This window comes from Phasianus colchicus, chromosome 4 (genome assembly GCF_987193195.1).
Source record: "Phasianus colchicus chromosome 4, bPhaCol1.hap1.1, whole genome shotgun sequence".
Classification (NCBI taxonomy): domain Eukaryota; kingdom Metazoa; phylum Chordata; class Aves; order Galliformes; family Phasianidae; genus Phasianus; species Phasianus colchicus.
In genome coordinates, this window is record NC_143439.1 from 19,520,852 (window position 1) to 19,536,141 (window position 15,290).

The window sequence follows — 15,290 nt, forward strand, 5'->3', positions numbered from 1 at the left end:
TGAGCGGGGCCCGGGAGTAAAAGAACGCTGGGGTCGGCGCGGGAGCGTGCTGCTGCGCTGCTATTGCTCCTCGCTAGCACGGGGCGGGCAGCCGGCCCACAGCTGCCGCTCCTCTCTGCGTCCTTCAGCAGCGTCCTTCCCTGGAGCTGTGCCCGCTGCCCCAGCGTCTCCAGGCCACGAGCGCGGCAGCACCTCGGATTTCCAAGCTAGAACGCGCCCAGGGCCGCATCCAACGTGGCCTCGCGCACCAACCCGCCAGGCGTTCCCTTGTAGACGCTACTGACGGAATCCGATCAGATACAGGCTGCCGGCGTTTTCCATCTAGTTCCTTTGAGCCAGCAGCGGCTGCAACAGTAGCATGTATTCCTTGAGCCGGCTTTGGGGTAAACATTAAGTAACTTGTTTTCTCCTAACACGAACCAAAGTATTCTCCCGTCTGTGCACTTTGCGCTGAAAATTCTCTCACTAAGCCTCATCCAACTGCAGATCAGGCAGGAGTAGCAAGGGGCTGCTAGAAACAGCTTCTCCCAAGTAGACTTGGGGCTACCCAGACCAGGCACGTAATTAAAATCCATAAAAAAGCCTTATGCCAAACTACCTGCACAATAACTCCAGGCTTAAAGCCCAGGACTTCTATAAATAGTCTCCTCTGCACACGGCTGGGCTCACACCCACTTCGTCCCCACAAGTGCTTCAGTTAAGGCCCACCCAACTCTGGACGTCACACCCCCTCGTCTCTGCCCTCCATCTGAGGCTCTCTGACCCCTCTACACAAAACAATCCCTCAGCTCTGCCCACTGGTCTGTTCCTTTCCCACCTTGGTCATCAGACTCTGTGTTTCCTCTTAGCAGCTTCTGCTCTTCCTCAGCTGCGTTCTTCTCAATTAATTCGTTCTCAGTAACAGGGTTTTTAAAGCTGTATTATGAGAATAAAGAAGCATATTCTACTACTTGCTCATAACACTCCTGGTATTATACTTTCCCAATTCTACCTTCCCCCCCACCCCTTGACTCTTCATCTCACTCAAAAATGTACAACATGAAATATCAACAATCTTAACCAACAAATAGAATTCATTAAAATGACTGCGCAAAGCTGTCAAACGCTTACTTAAGAATGATTTTATTAAACATAAAATTATACCAAAGCAAATTCTGAAGTCATTTCTAGAAATAAAGACATTTTCAGCATTCAGAAATAGCTGTTTGCTTATACAAACATAAGTTTTTTTTTCAGTAAGGCATTTGAGATGCTTTGTCTTCTGAAAAAAAAAAAAAAATAATAGGAGGGGATGGATGCATTTACAATATAAACCAAATCTGCTACCACTTTACTTACAGTTTACCACAGATGGCAACACAGTTTTGAACCACTAATACTTTCTTGCTGTTGTTTAGTTAACTTTCATAGCATTTTACATAAATTCAGTGCATCTGGAAGCAATGAAAGGCAAGTCTTCATTATTATTTCCAACATCATCTTGCATTCTGGCAGACATTGACATGATTGCAGCATCACATCAGTGTTTTCAGCTTGTCATTCTGTGGGTGATTATAGGTATTGCCAAGAAACTGCACTTCCAAAATACTATCTGTAGGAGGCCAACTTTTAAAGGTGACATTTCACACTAAACTCAGCAGGCAAGATGAACACAAATATATGTAATTCCACATACTATGTGTTTATGTGAATTGTGTCTTCTTTGGAATCAGTAAAACAAAACAAAACCAACAAAAAAAACAACTAAAGTGCTTTTCAAATAAGTCCTCAAGATTAAAAGGACAAATAGATAAATCATCAGTTGCACACCAACATCATTATATTGCTTAAAAAGGCATTTTGACAGAAAGATAAACATTATCAGCACTCAATTCAGCTCTGCAATTAAGCATATACTATTTTAAGGATTTCCAGGCAAAAATCCCAACTGTACATTGTTCATTGGAAAATATAATGCATATTAATCCAATGCAGTCGGCTTTTAGTGCAAGTTCACTAGCATTGGTACCAAACTCAACTTCTCGTGCTATGGGGTTTTCAAAAATTTCAAAAATATGGGCTAACCTATAAAGTCAAAAGCTAGCCTTAAGAAAAACTGGAAGGTCTGACAGAAGTGGTAGGGTACACGAGCAACCAACTGATCACTCAGAAATCACGCCACCGTGTAATTTAAAACAGCTAGCAGAAAACCTTAATTGAAATCCAAAGTATTCTGCAGTCTTTGCCAGGCACTATTAGGCTTTTAAAGATTTGATTTAACGAGAGATACAAGAATAGAGAGAATTTAAAGCTTAAGAGCTAAATTTTCTTTTACAATTTAGGTTCAATTTCTGCTACAGAATTTTCAATTTCACTTTACAGTTTATTTCACCTTCCAGTCTTGTGAACTTAGCATCTGGAGGACTGCTAGTATTTTCTAGACCTCCAATAAGGGGAAAACATTTCTTAGAAGAGTACATTTGTATTTATTTCATCTAATATAAAACTCTGCTAGATCAAAAAGTATATAAAGAGATTGAAGGATGGTAAAGAACAGTTATATAAAGGTTAACAGCTACACATCCCTCAAACATCAGACATTTGAAAACCTTTTAAATAAAAGGCAGTGAGACTGAGCGACTCATTCTGAAATACCTAAAAACAGGCTTCCCTGATGCTCTTTTGATAGTTGTAAACAGCACTAAAATTATACTTGAGGAAAGAATAAGGTTCTGATACACTAATATTATGTGGACTACAGGTCTTTTTACACCATATAGAAGATAACAAAGAAACAGCCTGTCCAGTGAAACCTCAGGTATGTTAGATTCCTAATTTCCATGCCTCAACTTTTAAGGCCTACATCTATAGTACTATGTTGAAATGTGTTTGATGTAAGATTCCAGTTTTCAAAGCCAAAAAAGGTTGTGGCAGTACCATCCACACTGCCTGTAAGGAAGAACCTTAGCGCAAGCCCTAGCTTCAGGATTATCCATGCAGATGTCTTCCTGATGAACAGGCTGGTGGTCTCATCCAGGCTGCAGCCAGAGGACAGACCATCACTTGTGACACAGGCAAAACAGGGAACAGTGTTATCATAGATGCGTAGTCTTGGATACCTGCCTGGCACCAGACTTCTGCTTTATGTTAGAGAAATTAGCTCTCATTTATATTTAGAAATAAATTATCTCTATTCAGAGGCTGTGCATTCCTTTCATATCCCCAGGTTAAGAACACGGTATATGCAACGATTCACTAGGCCTCCAAATGAACCTGGCATGTGTTTTTTAGAGTTGGTACCTGTATGTTTACAGGAAGCTCTGATACTCAAGGACATCTGGATCCAGGAATAGAGACTGATTTGATCCAGTCTCCACCTGTAAGTTACTCACCAGACAGAATGCTTCAAGGTTATAAGAAGTATCATTTAGTTCTTTCAATAAAGTATTCATTGTTATTTGAACTCCATTACGTTTGTGATGTTTCTTTGCACAGAAAATGCTAACAACACCCTCTTATTCCTTAATTCTTCTATAAGATTATGTCCTTCAGTCATTTGTTAAATTTCACATACTGTTTCATCAAAATAACAATTAAAATTCACTATAGTATTAACAGACTTTTTGGGACCATTCTTACATAATTAACATTTGACAAACAAACAGTATTAGCTTAACAGACAGAGGGTGTAAGCCCAGCAAGTTTTAATACCAAATTGCAAACTGTATCGTCAGTTCATTTGTGGAATGCAACAGCTGACAAAAAAAAAAAAAAGTTCTCCATCCAGAATTGCAAATGGATCTTTCTCATTGGTATGAAAGCCTATGCAATTACTGTTTTTCTGGAAAGAAAGTAGCAAAATAAGCTGGAAAGAAAATCAAGCTGGGTTTTAAAAGTGCAGTATTTCTTTGTTTGATTATTTGTGATGTTGTATCATCTCTTCAAAGCTATTATTTTGAATGGACAGGGAGCTAAAGTTAGACCAAATCTTCCCTCCATAGATGGTTTTGTAGCATTTTCAGGGTACAAAAAAGTAAAGCTTTGCATTAGACTTGCAAAAATTAAGAACAGCTCCATTTTTGCCAACTGCTCTCCCATGCACACACGTTTACCTAAAGAATAGTTAGAAAGAGACATTATTAGTGCTTTTTATATACTGTTGATTCAGTTGTTAACACACATGCAATTCCTATTCCAAATGCAGAATTGCTCTAGCTATGAGTAAGTTATGGGCTTCCAAAACTTTGGTCTCTGAGTTTTGCTCAGCTTTACCACTTGATATTAACAGTACTTATTCCATAGGAAAAGTATTATCAAAGCAGGATTCATCATTTCTCACTTCTGCTTGGCAACTGCAGCTTTTAAGAACCCAACCCATTTTGCAAACTACCAAATGCAATAATAAAACAAGTCCTGTGAGTCCTTTTAAATCTCACACCTCTGAGGCCCTACACTGGATAAAACAATATGTTTGTATCTTACCCATTCCAAAAGGAATGAATGCCTCTTTCTTAATTATCTGGCCATTTTCATCCAGAAATCTTGTTGGTTGAAAGTCATCTGGGTTCTCCCAGATATTAGGATCTCTGTGCACCGACCACAAGTTGGGCACGATCACACTGCCCTTTGGAATAGTATATCCCTGCAGCACTTCAAAAAAAAAAAAAAAGCACAAAGACAGAGGATTTGATAAGCTGCTAGAAGCAAACACAGGAGACTTATTAAAAAAAGAAAACATCACAAAAAATGATATGGATCTGTAGCTGTGGGTTACAAATGTAGCAGGCACTTGAAGCAAAGGTGACCTGTGCTAGCCCGGCTGGGTCACCATCACACAGGCCAGAGCAGCTGGAAAGAAACCATGTTATGGCAACAGCTCCCTGCAGGGAAAAGGCAGCTGAGAAGCTCCAAAGCCTCCCTCAGCATGCCAATACCACAGAAGCAGTCATTAGAAATGCACTCTGCTGAATGGAAATGCTGTGACCTAGCTTCCTCCCAGTTCTCTGCTGTTACAGAACATCTGTGCAGAGATGATGGAGGTAAGGAAGAGGCATGTGTTTTGAACTGTATTCACTAAAGGGTTGTGAAGTGACTAGTCTCATTTAAGCTTGTTGCACCTTATTGTTCCGCAAGCCAAAACACTAAAAAAAATCAAACCAATTCAGAATTGGATTTGAAAACCAAGTATTGCTACCTCTCCCTGACTTAAACCAGTTCTCAGCTACAGCCAACAAAAGGCCTTTAGAAAATATATTTATTATTATTATTTCTGCTGTATATGCCTTTTAAGTTTTAGCAAATCAGTTAATTGTAAGTAAATTTATCAGATCTCTATGTCAGATGGCCAAAAGCAACTCCAGGTACAAAGATAGACTCAGCTTCCAACTACCGCAAATCACATCAGCCAACATAATCTGACCCCCCAAAAAAGAAATCTCTCTAAATTAGAGAGACATTCTGGACATCAGGTCAAGCATGCTGCTTACCTTAACAAATATCTCAAGCCCAGCCATTCTTTATACAAATGGCATTTTACATACTTGAGCTACAAGTTTTAATAGACAAATGAGGTCTCTGTAAATTTCACCAGATGTCCCATCAGACCTTCATCCGCAAAAGAAACACAGTACTAAGCCTCAACAAATGCTTACCAGCAGTTTCTGAAGCCATTCGTGGGATAGAAAGGGGAACAACTGCAGTCATCCTCTGCACTTCCATAATTGTTGCCTCTGTGAAGGGCATTTGAGCCTTGTGGGTAAGAGAGGGAACTTTGTCACGACCTAGAACTGCTTCAATTTCTGCATGAACTTTCTCTATTCAAAGAGAGTGATAAAAAAAAAAAAAAAGTACAATATGTGAGAAGGCATAATCTTAATTTCACTTATCTGTGCTTCAGTGTTTAAATAGATTTGTCAAAAATGACTACAATGCATGATCTTCTAGCCAAAATAACTATGGCAGCAAAAGCCTACAGAACAGTCTCAGCAACGAAGAAACCAAACAGAATCTTGACAACTGTCCAGAGTAAAGCTACAGAGAGGACAGTGCTACTATTTTGGCTAAGCACAGGAAAAGTTCTGTTTCAGTTCCAAATGTAGTTGTAACCTTAGTTAACAGTTTAACTACACAGTAGCTTGAATAGTCCAAACATTAAGAGTCTGGCCTGCCTTAAAAAAAAATTTAAAAAAAAAAGAAAGAAAAAAAGAAAGAAAGAAAGAAAAGAAAAAAAAGAAGACAGCATAGACTGTATAACCCAGCTAGTCGCTGGCCCCTGCAAAAAGTCAGTTTTCAGAACTGGAAAAGATGATGAAGAGAAGGAAAAGCTTTAAATGTGGTTGCTCTGGGTACTTCATTCTGGAGCAGGAATTCTGGTGCTGTTACTGCAGGCATTACAGCCATACAACTCTTGTTCTGCTGTCTCCCACTTTCTACTCACAGAACCTAAACTCAGCTATTTCTCATTTACCCAGGAAGGCATCAGACGTTCCATCACATCACATGTTTTCCCACATGAAAAACAGAAGTTATTGAACTCGTCTCCACTCTCATGAAAAACAGAAAGTTTTAAAACACTTGCTCCCCCTGTCGTCTCACTAAAGGCTCAGCATGCAAGGAAGTCGATTAAGAGAAGTTTCAAAGACACGAGATTTGTTCTGCCCTTGGACTGGACGATGCTGCTTTTTTTCCAGGTAACTCAGAATCTGGCTACAGAGCAATAGAAAATCCTGAGAGAGAAGATCTCAAAATCAACTTTTCATTAAAAAGAAAGTCCATTCTAATTTTTTTTTCCCTTGTTACCCTGAACATTTTGTGCTTGACCTGCTTGCCTTTTCCAAGATTCCCCAGCACTGATACAAGATTCTCACTGATTCACTGTTTTCAGAGACAGAGGAGCAATCAGAAATATCGTATGGGTAGTGATGAGTGAATGCTTGCTGCCACCTACTGGGATTGCTGGGGAAACAAATTCTCATGTAAAGAACACAGGAAGAAATCGCTAAACAATAATGGATCTGTCAATAGTGTGACCCGTGAGTACCTGGTCTGTGGGTTTTGCTACTTGTTTCATTTTTATTTATTTTTTTTACTGGCACATCATAGCCCTGCATTCAGGTATGCACATTCACAGTAATTTAAATGAGAATTAAAAAAAAGAAAAATTAAGGAGACTGACTGTTTCAATGCCAAATGTCATACCACTGTCTTATCATCAACAACCCTTCCTAGGAGTTTGTGAAGATATGTGGAATTATACAGAGAGTAGCCAAAATGCTGCAGCCATTCATTTCCATTTCCTGAAACTATCTGCCTGTCTGCCTGCATTTACCACTGCTGCATTTTCTTGCATTCCCCTTAAGGGACAGGAGAAAAATTACTGGGGGGGGAGGGGGGAGGAAGGAGGGCAGAGAAGGAGAGAAAAATAAGGCCCATGCATTAATTCCCAAGCAAACGGGAGACATAAGGAATGGGATATTAAAAGTAAGGGAATTATATTACATAGCTAAGTGATACACATGCTCTAGGGTACTGAGCTTAAACATACTGTTTAACAACAGCCATGGCATATGGAGAAAGGTAAATAGAGAAAGGTAGTAGAAGTGGTAGAAAACTGAAGTAAAGAGAAAAATAATTATCACATGTTAATTAGCAGACAAGAGGGAAGGGGGATTCAAACAAACAAACAAACTCAACACACAAAACCCATCCAGCTCTCACTTGTATAATTTAGAACATATCTAATTCTTGTAACAACCTATCAAGTCCAGCACTGATAACACACAACCATTAAATAATAGAAGGAGCCCATGCAATTTGTCCTCTGTGAACTCTGTCTTGTATATACTGAACTGATACCCTATTTTGCAATCTTTGTCCAACAACTTGTATTGACTTTGTACAATAAACTATGATCTTGACCTACTTAAAAAGATTACTGCAGAGAGGTACTGTAAACAAGTACCCATTGGCTAATTTGTAAAGCAGCTGCAGTACAGGATAACTTCAAAATTTCAGGTATTTTATAAAAGTATTCCTGCTTTATATTGCTCTTAGATAACTTGAGTTTTACTCTTTGTTCCAGGTTAGCAAGAAGCCTTGGCAAAAGGGAAGTGGTTCACTATTATGAAATGAAGTAGAATTACCAAATGGAATCTGTCCATTCTGCTGAGGTTTCAGTCTGTGTATATCTAACAATCATTTTAGTGGAAAGCATTTGCTGTGCAGGACTTTGTGAGATGCTGCTAATAAGTTAATAAACCAGTTGCTTTATTTTGTTTAAATTCAACAGATTAGATTTGATAAATAGGACCAAAAAATGTTGCCTTTGCAATGACATGTACTGTAGCAAGACCCAGTATAAAAGATATTTAATCAAAATGAACTGTAATTCTTTGGCAATGAAAACTTATCTCAAGAAATCCTGAAATATAACTCTAGCAAGTATGATTTTAATAGCATAATGTCTCCAGTACCACCAGTATTTTTTTGTATTTGCAACAACACACAAGGCATTCTCAAGAATTCTATCACAAATATGAACATGCCTGCATCACTGCCAAAAAAACTGGGGTTGCAAGGAACCTCTGGAGGTCATCTGATCCAAATCATTACCCATAGCCAAGTCACCTTCCCAATCAGATATAACTTGGAAGGTAGATCATACTACTCATACTCATACTCATACTACTCAGAGTCATAGCCCATCAAGTTTTAAATACTTTCAAAGTCATAAATTTTATAACTCTAGAGGTTATCTGTTGCAGTCCTTGCTGTCTTCATAGAAGACAGTAGAAGCAGTATTTAATTCTCTTGTAGATTCTCTCTGCTGCCTCCCTTCAATCCCTTCACTGCTCACCTCCAAAAAGACTGCCTCCATCTCTCCAGCATCTTCTAATTAGACAGTTGCATGCAGCAGGTCTGCCCTCCTTTCCCTATTACTGAATACTCCCAGTTCCTTCTGTGTCACCAAATGGGCCATGTACTCCATGCCCTGTCCACCTTGCTGGCCCTTTGATTGGCTTGCTCCAGCATTTCAGTACTTCAGGATCCCAAAACTTGACACAGAATTCCAAACACATTTTCCTGTGCCACATAAAAGGTAATAATAAATTCCTCTTCTTGAATACAGGTATGATATTCTCCTCCTCTTCCTCCCTTTCATATGCAACCTTCTCAGCAGTCATAACCATTTAGAAAGAAGTCTTGCAGAAACATCAGCAATCTCCCTCAGATGTATCCCAGCTGGCCCCAAGGACTTGTGAAGGCCCAAATTGCCTAAGTGACCTCTACAGTGGATAGTGCTTCACTTCTCCAGACTCCCCAGTAGGTTCAGGAGCCTCCTCTTACCACTGCACATCACTGCATTGCTGCAGTAAGCCTGGAACTATACAATTGCCAAAAAGAAAGAAAGAAAGAAAGAAACAAAAAACAACCACCAAACCACTATGCCAAGGTTTCTTTGAGTTACTTGCAAAAGATAAAGTTGTCCCAAAACAGAAGAAATGCACACACACAGCATAAAGGACAGTTGAGATAGTTAATATACAGCACTAACATAAAGATCATCATTGTAAGGTAGATAGAAAAAGATGTTGTATTACATATCTATGTGCAATTTGGAGGGCTGATAGCAGCACTCCCAATGACTTCAATGGTGTTTCTGATTGCTTTCAATTCTGAAAATCCAAGTGGAGTTTACAAAACACCAAGAATAGTCTTACCTTGTACTTCTGGGTAGAGGGACATGTAGAGCAGGCACCACAATATCGTGTTGGAAGTAGTATCTGTGCCTGCAATGAACAGGTCTCCAATGATAAAAAATAGGTAGTCTTCATTAAAACTGCTCTCCTTGTTGTTCTTCTCTTCTTCTGCATGGAGGAAGTACATATCAATGAAGTCCCTGGGATTTGCTGCATCCAGTGTATCCCTGTGCTGTGCAATTATTTTCTTTAGAAAAGCAGTAATATCTAACTCTGTTTTTCTAAGCTCCCTGAAAGGCCCAAAGGGAAGGTAGTACAGCCATGGGCAGATGTTGACCAGGATCATAGAGCTGTTCACACTTAGCTCCAGTGCACGGGCCATGTTCTTCAGCATTGTCTTGAACTCAACATCTTCATAATTGAAACGCCTGCCAAAGGCCATGGAGCAGATCACATTAGACACTGCGTTGCGAATAATCGGGAAGGGATTGAATGAATCCTTGCCATGCTTCAGCATTTCTTCCTTTATGAACTTCAGCTCCTCAATGATCTTAGGCTCTAAGCTATGTCTTCCCACTCCAAAATGCCGCAGTGTTGCAAGAGAGAATTTCCTCTGCTGCTTCCACACAGGGCCATAAGGTGCAAAAATAACACCTGGAAGGGGAAAGAACAGTCTGAAACAAAGCTGTTCTGTTTTCAAGTGGAAGGAGGAGAAACAGTTACACGGGCCTGTCAACCATAAGCCAAAAGACGGGGAAAAGATACACAGCAACTGTCCCAAGCGTTGGATTTGGAACTAGAGGAGGAAGAATTTCAGTATTCTGAGATGCAAAGATGCAAATTCTTTGAGCAAGACAGGGTATGTGATATTAAAACACCAATTCTTTCCTTTTCTGTTCTACTGATTTCTCACTGTTTGTGTGCACACAGTCCTGCTATAAGTATTGTTTTTACAAAGGATACACATGCTGCAAACAAACACGGAAAGTGAAGAAAGATCCAGAGCCACGTGGCAACAACCTGATTTGCATCTCTACATTTCAGTGCCTCTAGGCACACGTTCTGCAAGATAATATCACTATGAAATAAAGTTCAGTTCCTCAGCTTCATATAAATATTGCTCATTTACAAACAGAAACATCCCTGCTGCACAACCAAAACAAATTCTTTCTAATACTCCACAGTTAACTTGAGAGTGTTTAAAGTCATCAAAACAAGGGCCAGTGCTGCTTTCGTTCTCCTAATATTGTGACATCATCAGTTCTGCCTGGCAATAAAAAGTTACTTTATAAAAGCAACATCAATTCTTCTATCAGATGCAAATCTCAATGCTAAGTTTAAATGGAAGAGGTCACAAAAAATTGGCAACAGAAAGATGCACCATTTTTCTATATTCAACATCACCTACATTTCTCTTAAGACTTCATGTATGTAGCCCTGGTAAACAAGTAAGAAATCTGTGGATAGAAATCTGCAGATGAATGTTCTCTGAAGCGTCTCAGCTCTGGACAGCCTGATCTGGTGGGGGGCAACCCTGACTGCAGCAGCGGGTTGGAACTTGATGATCCTTAATGTCCTTTGTAGCCCACTGGACCTGCAGCTGTTGCCTTCCCAGTATAGTGCAGGTTGTGTACTCCATTCTGCACCCAGTGAAAGCACCTACAACTTCCAGCAGCCTTCAGAGAAGCTCCTAGTGCTGGGCCAGGCAGCTCCTGCAGTCCGCAATACGTATCCCTACTCCTTTCTGAGCATCGTACACTACTCCTATAGTTCACTTTACAACACCAGGGGAGGAATTCACCTCCTTGTGACAGCTACTGTCAAGCGATATATAATGGATCTGGAAGAACTAAAGGTGCTAAAGGTGATGGAGCGCTGGATCGGGCTGCCCAGAGAGGCTGTGGAGTCTCCTGTGCAGACATTCAAGACCCGTCTGGATGCCTGCCTACCTGTGCGACCTGCCGCAGGGAGTCTGTTTCAGCAGGGGACTGAACACAACGACCTCTCGATGTCCCTTCCAGCCCCCGTGCTTCCGTGCAATTCGGACCGTTTTACAGACAGACCTCACCTCCCGTAGCTCCCTATTCCCAAGCACAGCTGCAACGACCTTCCAGATGGAACCCAGCGGCACGACCCTGCCGCAGCGCCGTACGAGGAGCCGCATCCCTCCCACCGCTGCCGCGTTCGCTCACAGCACGGCGCACGCCGCTCTTGCCCTCTCCTCCCCCAGGCCGCGCAGAGCGGGGCCGCCGGCGGACCTCGGCCCGCGGCCGCTACGCGCGGAGCCCCCCCAGCCCCTTACCCTTGTTGTGGGTGATCATGAGGACGATGGGGACGGAGGGCCGGTCGCTGAACACCTCCGCCTTCTGCACCAGCGCCTCCCGCACCGCCCCGAAGGTGTTGAGGACGATGAAGGGCCGGCTGCCCACGAAGAGCCGGAAGATGCCGCCGTACATCTCGGTGAGGCCGGTGAGGAAGACGTGCGGGGAGAAGACGGGGGAGCCGCGGCCGCGGCCCCACACCTCCAGCACCCACCTCCGCAGCAGCGGCGGCGGCAGCAGGGCGAAGGCGAAGTTGCCCACCAGCGGCCAGGGCGCGGGGCCCGGCGGCAGCCCCGGCGGCGCCCGCGGCCGCAGCAGCCAGTAGCAGCCCAGCCAGCACACGGCCGCCAGCAGCAGCTCGGTGGCGGTGGGGGCCCGCAGAAGCCACTCGCCGCCCGCCGCCATCCTCTCAGGTGGCCGGGCTCGTCCCTACCCGCCCGCCCCCCCCTCGGCGCGTAGCGGATTAAGATGGCGGGGGCGGGCGGGCCGCGGGGGGGCGGGCGGGAGGCGAGGCCTGAGGCGGGCTGCCCCAGCCTCGTGCGCCGCTGGGCGTGGGCAGAGACAGCCGCGAGCAGCTCGGAGGTGTTCTTGGTGAACGCCTACAGCCCTTCAGAGCGAACGCGACTTCAGCTCTCCGCCCAGGGCAACGCCCCCTTGAAACAGAGCTCGGCACCGGGGGCTCAGGTGCCACGCGAGGTTACTGCGCGCTCCGCGAAGCAGGTGCTGCGGCACCGCGCCTCGAGCGATGGTGATAGGCCCTCGTTAAAGGCTCTCTTTCAAGCTTTTCGAGTGACTCAAGAGAGTGCTTAAAGAAATAGAAGGACAAGAGGCTCTTAAAATAGTAGCTGGACTACAATGAAAAGGTTTTATTGCAACTAAGTGTACAGAAGTTACAGGAATTGTAGATACACGTCAAGCTTCCAGCGGTCAAGGTCTGTTTTTTTCCAAACAATTAAGGCAACTGTATGCAATCTCTTTCATCTAATATAAACAGCAAGAGGATCTTTCACTACCGCTGAAACAAAGCAGAAATTAAGATCCCATTGGAATCACCTTAAAGCAGAACAGAATGCAGTTTTATTTTGTCCGTATTTGGCAGAATTTCAGTGGTTCAATTACAATGTTCACAAAAGAAACACCTATTAGAAAAAAACAGCATCAGATAATATGAAAATTTAGCTGAACAAAAGAAAATCTGAGTCTCAAGGGAAGTTTCATGTTCTGCAGTCTGTCCATACTTAGTTAAGCTATTTAGCACATCTGAAAAGTCGTTAAGTTTTCTATAGTTTTCCCCCCTCCCCCCCCCCCACATAGAAATTATTTAGCCTCACCTCCTTCTAAGCCTGTTTGACAAGTGACTGGAGAAAGTAGTTCTGCTTCCCTTGGAAATCATTTCTCCCAATCCTACTACAAGGTAATAAAAGCCATCTGCCATTCACATAAGTTATTTTGGAAAGTCCATTCCTCAATCCATTTCACCCTAGAGTGAGTAATCAAAGTTCTTGCTTTTAACAGTCAAAAAACTCCATGAAACAATCAAATAGCCCTCCTCTCTTCTTCCCAACCCCCTCCCCCCACCAAGAGAAAAACTTTCATTAAGGAAGTACTTAAACAAGGTTAGTTCAAATTAATTCACATTCCTTTGAAGATAACCAAATCACAGTATTAATGCCCAAGCAAAAGAACCGGAAATTTAAAGAGAATAAAGTCTTCAAAGCAATATAACATGTATCTAAAATTTTGACAGCCTTTGAATCCTATCACAACACTTAGACTGTTGACTGGTTATTCTAAGTATTTGTTAACGTTCATTTTCCTCAGCAACAGGCTGTGTTTCTGTGTATTTCAGTTTATACCCAACTTTTAGATTTTTATTTCAACAGGCACTTTGCTCGCAAAAAAAAAAAAACCCACAACCCATCACTGAGTTAAAAGTATATTGAAAATGCTCCGAAATTCTCTGAGTAGCACTAGTAGACTGACAAGCATAGTTCCATAACTCACAGCAGATGCTAACACAAAATCCACACTCGTTCACCCACTAGTCAGTACCTGCCATGTGCTCACAAAAGCTTCATTTTTGCAGGGTATTTATACATGCAGCCATTTATTTCTGCTATTACTTCTACTTATATTGCGCTTTTTAAATAAATGAAAAAGATAGTTTTGTCTGAGGCAACTACTAATTAAAATAAAGTTACATTTCACCATGGCTTAAAACTATTACGGATGACTTCATTCTCTCCTTTTGGCTCTTCCAAATTTCTTGCTATTAAATCAAGCTCTGGGATTCGTGAGATGCAATACAGACTATTGTACTAGATTTTCCATCTTCACTGTAAGTTAGTAAGTAAGTTTTAACTGCCTGGGAGACTGTGTGTTACTGCCATTGTCAGTCACAGAGTTAGATTTGCACTGTCTGTCCTCCAGGGATGCCCCCACCACTTAAACGTTCCTGTATCACTACTGCAGGAGAGGCTGGCAGAAATATTTATATTTGGAGTACTTTTGAGTAATTTCACTTGAAGTAGAAACAAACTAGCCCTGGAATAGTCTTTGCATAGACAACAGAAGTTCTGTAAAACAAGTCTTTGAGAAGCCTGTTTATTTCTTGAAGTAACACAAGTAAATGGTTTGGAAGAACTTTTTCAATATACAAAAGGTGCAACTTTAGAACAGAGCAGGAGCGTCTCAGGTGGCACACTTGCCCATACAGACTGCTCACTCACACACCTATACATGACACCCCATCTGCACTTTCAAGCATGCAGAAGTAGAAAATTCCATACTTCCTCACTATTGGATCATACTTATTTCAAAGTCGGGAACTATACTATAGCCTAATCTTAAAGGCATCAGCACTTTCACAACTGTCAGTCAAAAGGGAGCCTTTAACAAGAATTATAGGCTTTCATTTCTCTCGGAGAGAAAATGTAGATACTGCTGCCTGAAGACTCAATTTAGAATGATTAGGAAGTGTGCTGACCTTTATTATACGCAACATGAAACCATAACTAAAGAGGGGAAAAAAACTCCAGAAGGCACAAGGAATTTCTCATCTTAAGAAGAGTTTGCTTAACCAATAAGAACTTATCTTCCATAATCTGAATAATAATCTTAATTAAGGCTTTCACATTGACTCATAATATCCTACTATAAATTGCCTTGATAATTACATCAGAATTTCACTTTCAATTTCACTTCTGCTCTTCAGATAAGGCTACATGGTTGCCTTCCTTCACAAGCTTATTTTTCAAAACATTTCAGCAGAAGTTGCATCTACAGTAGAGAG

At 41.8% G+C, this 15,290-nt stretch overlaps 1 protein-coding gene across 1 annotated transcript; it reads right to left on the minus strand.

The window, feature by feature from the left end:
• Positions 1–64: 64 nt before the first annotated feature.
• CYP2U1 (cytochrome P450 family 2 subfamily U member 1) lies at positions 65–12,439 on the minus strand. The gene is made up of 5 exons (XM_031607425.2): positions 11,980–12,439; positions 9,699–10,331; positions 5,631–5,792; positions 4,462–4,629; positions 65–4,091 (listed from the first exon to the last, which is right to left on the minus strand). The coding sequence occupies exons 1-5, from the start codon at positions 12,401–12,403 to the stop codon at positions 3,913–3,915; spliced, it is 1,566 nt and encodes a 521-aa protein (XP_031463285.1). The 5' UTR covers positions 12,404–12,439; the 3' UTR covers positions 65–3,912.
• Positions 12,440–15,290: the final 2,851 nt, after the last annotated feature.